The sequence below is a fragment of the Chrysochloris asiatica genome, unplaced genomic scaffold (assembly GCF_000296735.1).
Source record: "Chrysochloris asiatica unplaced genomic scaffold, ChrAsi1.0 scaffold00384, whole genome shotgun sequence".
Classification (NCBI taxonomy): Eukaryota; Metazoa; Chordata; class Mammalia; order Afrosoricida; family Chrysochloridae; genus Chrysochloris; species Chrysochloris asiatica.
This window is the reverse complement of record NW_006408902.1, coordinates 127324-130993: the sequence shown is the minus strand read 5'-3', so window position 1 is coordinate 130993 and position 3670 is coordinate 127324. Positions and strand designations below refer to the sequence as shown.

The 3670-nt window shown below is 42.2% G+C and overlaps 1 protein-coding gene across 1 annotated transcript in view; it reads right to left on the bottom strand.

Annotated features, from left to right (window-relative positions):
- LOC102821398 (tetratricopeptide repeat protein 23-like) overlaps positions 1-3670 on the bottom strand; it is a gene marked incomplete at its 5' end in the record, with an annotated part of 122787 nt that overhangs the window by 47878 nt on the left and 71239 nt on the right. Inside the window, one exon of the mRNA XM_006876505.1 lies at positions 1655-1782. Within this exon, the coding sequence (XP_006876567.1) occupies positions 1655-1782 (128 nt within the window). The remainder of the gene's footprint in view (positions 1-1654; positions 1783-3670) is intronic.

The following is a 3670-nucleotide window of genomic DNA, read 5'->3' as shown; positions in this document are numbered from 1 at the left end:
CACTTGCTCACAGTATTAAACATCATTATCTTCATCTGGTCAGGTGCTGGTCAGCTCAGCCCTAGCCTTACAAGCTAGGTCAAATGGGTACTAGCTTCAAGTTTGGGAGTTCACAGACACCTCCCTGTACTTCAGACTAGCCAGCCTCTTCACCCTCAGCTCTAGCCCTCAGCTGTATGGGTTCAGGAGTTCACACAACTCCCTAAATTTCAGACCAGCCAGCCCTTCCTCTTCTCTCTCTCATCTCAAAGTCAAGGTGCCAATGGGACAAGTCCAAACTTACCCTGTGCCTTCATTGCTGCATTTCTCCCACTTCCACTCACAAGCAGACTCAGGTGGTCACCAGTGAGTATACTATAGTCTGCGATCTTGATGGAAGTGTCCCAGATATGCTTTTAAAAAAGATTACCATGGATTCCTCATTCAGAAGGGGGTAGAAAAAGGCAAGTGTGGGAACAGTTGGAGCTTGGTCTAGGTGGTGGGACTGGAGGTGGAAACAAATAGGTGAATTAAAGACTCGTTTTGTAGGCAAAAATGACTGATGAATTTGACAATGTGAAGCATGATGGAATAGGCAGGAGTTGTTAAGGATCCATACATCATATTCATGGCTTGAGAACTCCCAACATCACTTCTAAAGATGTGTGGGGATGAACTGGAACTCCTAGAAGGTCTCTTTCCAGATGGTTGGAATGATTCAGAAATACACTGCAACACCAAATGTTATGGTTACTTTAGCCTTACTCTGATCTGAGGAACATGGATGTGTACAGATTAAAAGTTTGTGTTCCGTAAACACACTTCATTGGAGGCAGACTGGGTGATTAAGGATTAGGAGCTAGTTGTAGAAAAGGAAGTCTATAAAACAAGAGGGAAATAAAAAGGTTTTAATCTCAAAGATTTGCCTTGATACCATAAAGTTGAAAGAAATATATGTCAATCAAGCCATTGCATGTAGCTCTCCAGTATTTTAAACACAAGTCAAACTTGAAAATTAGATTTTGCAAGGAATAAATTCCTAAGGCTTGACTATAATATGAATATGAACTCTGGGGTGAAGGCCATTTTGCCTCATACTTTATGGTTTAGTGGTAAGACAGAGAGCTGTAACTTCTGCTCTGCATAGTTCTCAGGAGATACAGAAATTCCATCCATTAATGAAATATGGAAAGAGGAACCAGAAGCAACTAACTGCCACATGCTATCCAGAATTGCAGGTGGTAAGCAAGATTGCTCACTGGATCCTCAAGGTCTCTCAGTGGACATAACATCTATGTTGTCATAAACAGTTTTCCCGTTTCCCGAGAGCAAATAGCTTGGAGCTGCCTGAGAGCTCCTGAGTCCCTTGGAAGCTTAGCACATAAAACCAGTTGTAATCAAGTATATTCCAACTCGTCAACTTCATGGCTGTCACAGTAGAACTGTGCTCCATAGGGTTATCCGTGTCTGAATTTTCAGAAGTAGATCGCCAAACTTTCCTTTCACAGTGCCTCTGGGTAGACTAGAACCACCAGTATTTCCATTATCAGTCAGGTATGTTAACTGTTTGCACTACTAAGGAACTCCATCTTGCGCACAGTGACTGCTTAGTGGACGTTTGCAGAATGACGTAGTAACCCCCATTAATAACCAGTAAATTCTGATCCAAACTCACCTCTTCTTGTCCAGTGATTTTCAGAAAATGGCAAAACTCATCTTGAATTAAAAGAAATTTGGCTCTTCGCTTCCCTCCAGCATCTTTCAGATTAGCCAGGCTCTCTTGGAAATACTGCTCGGCAACATCTGAAGGAAGATATCATAACAACAACATTGACAACTGATTGAAGATTAGAAATGGGAGCTGAATGTACTTTTAGTGAAGTTGAACTATTTGAAAATAGTAAGCATTTGGACAAGAGAAACCAGATAAGGAAACGGTCCTTTAGCCCATTAATCTGCCCATTTTACCACAAAAGCTTTATGTCTTAGAAGCATACAGCAGTTTGCTTTCCTTGGTTTGCACCCATCTTAGCTTTCCCAAGAACATAGTAAGCAAAGTTAATGCAAAACGGGGAGCAATCCCTAGATGTGAGCACATCAGTAAATTGTCAAGTTGATGAACAGTAATTCACCCTTGTTCTGGCAACTCATAACTGGAGTTAGAACTCCAAAGGCCTTCTTACTTTAATGCAATCCGTAATCTTGGGACATATATTTATAATGTGAAAATTCTGGAAAATGTTTGGCACATGCTGAGAAAAGAAACTCCAGTGATTCCATACATATAAACATATTGATTATAATATAACAAAAGTATAAAAAGCAAGGAAGGGAAAATCTTAGATATTGAAAATGACAAAGGAACTGAAAACTAGAGCAGTGAGCAGGAGCAGAAGCTGACTGGTTCGTGAAGGCATTAGCAAAAAAGTTATGTTCTACAAGTGCTAGAGATGAGGCCTAAAAGCCCAAGGGAGCTAGAATGGAACTCCTGACAATTCTGCCTGGCAGGCAAATTCAAAGTATGACCCCCCAATGACCTTCAACCTTGTATAGCCCCACTCCTTTGATTGTGAGTATAATGCGGCATTACTCGTATGATTGGATTGTGGCACAGTTGACTTTAAGAAAGGGAGATTAAACTGGTGGGCCCATTCTAACCACATGCGTGCTTTAAGAGCAGAGTGTTTTCTTTGGTTGGTGGCAAAAGAAGAAATCAGAAAGCTTTGAAGCATAAGAAGGATTTGATGTGAAAGAAGTTCTCCATTGCTAAGGTGGTAGGGGCCATGGTTCAAGACCCTAAGAGCAGCCCATAAGGAGGTGGAGAGGTCCTCAGTCAAAAGCCAGCAAAAAAAAAAAAAAAATGGGACTTCAGTTCAGCAACCATAAGGAATTGAGTTCTGCTAATCTTCAGGCTTAAGGAGCTCTGGTTACTAATCGGACTGCCAACCTCAGGGTCAGCAGTTCAAAACTACCAGCTACTCCATGGGAGAAAGATGAGGCTTTCTGCTCCCACAAAGATTCACATCTTCGGAAACCCTGTACAGGGTCGCTATGAGTCGGAACCGACTCTGTGGTACATAACAACAACAATCTGCTAGCTTGCCAACAAGATGGCGGATCAGATAGAGGTGCAATGAAGAACTCCATCAACAACACAGAATATGGAACCAAGCAGGCTCAGGGGATGGTGCTAGAATGCTGAACCACATATAAAGGAATATTTAGAAGCTTGGAAAGCTTACAGCTAGGGATATTTGTAGCAGAATCAAGAAATCCAGTGCTTTCTTGATTCAATTCAAGAATTCAAGATGTTCAGCTGCTCCCAGAGCCACCATCTTGGGAGAGACCAAGTAGGGAAAGGATCAAAACAGCCCAAAACACCTGACAGAACCACAGAGATAGAGGTGTGGACACTCTTTTCTTTGGTATCTGTTAATTGGTCTCTTGCTGTCTGCATACCTCCATTTTGGTGACTAGAGAGGATGCCTGAGCAAATGGACACCCTCATCCCTTCCCCTGGAGGGCTCTACTACGCATGCGCACAGATCTCTTTGAAATTTAAAGTGACAGTTTCCACTTAAAAACAAATGGCCACCACTTGTCTGTCAGTTTGTCGTACTGTGGCGACTTGTGAGTTGTTGTGATTCTGGAAGCTATGCCACTGGTATTTTAAATACCAGCAGGGTCACCC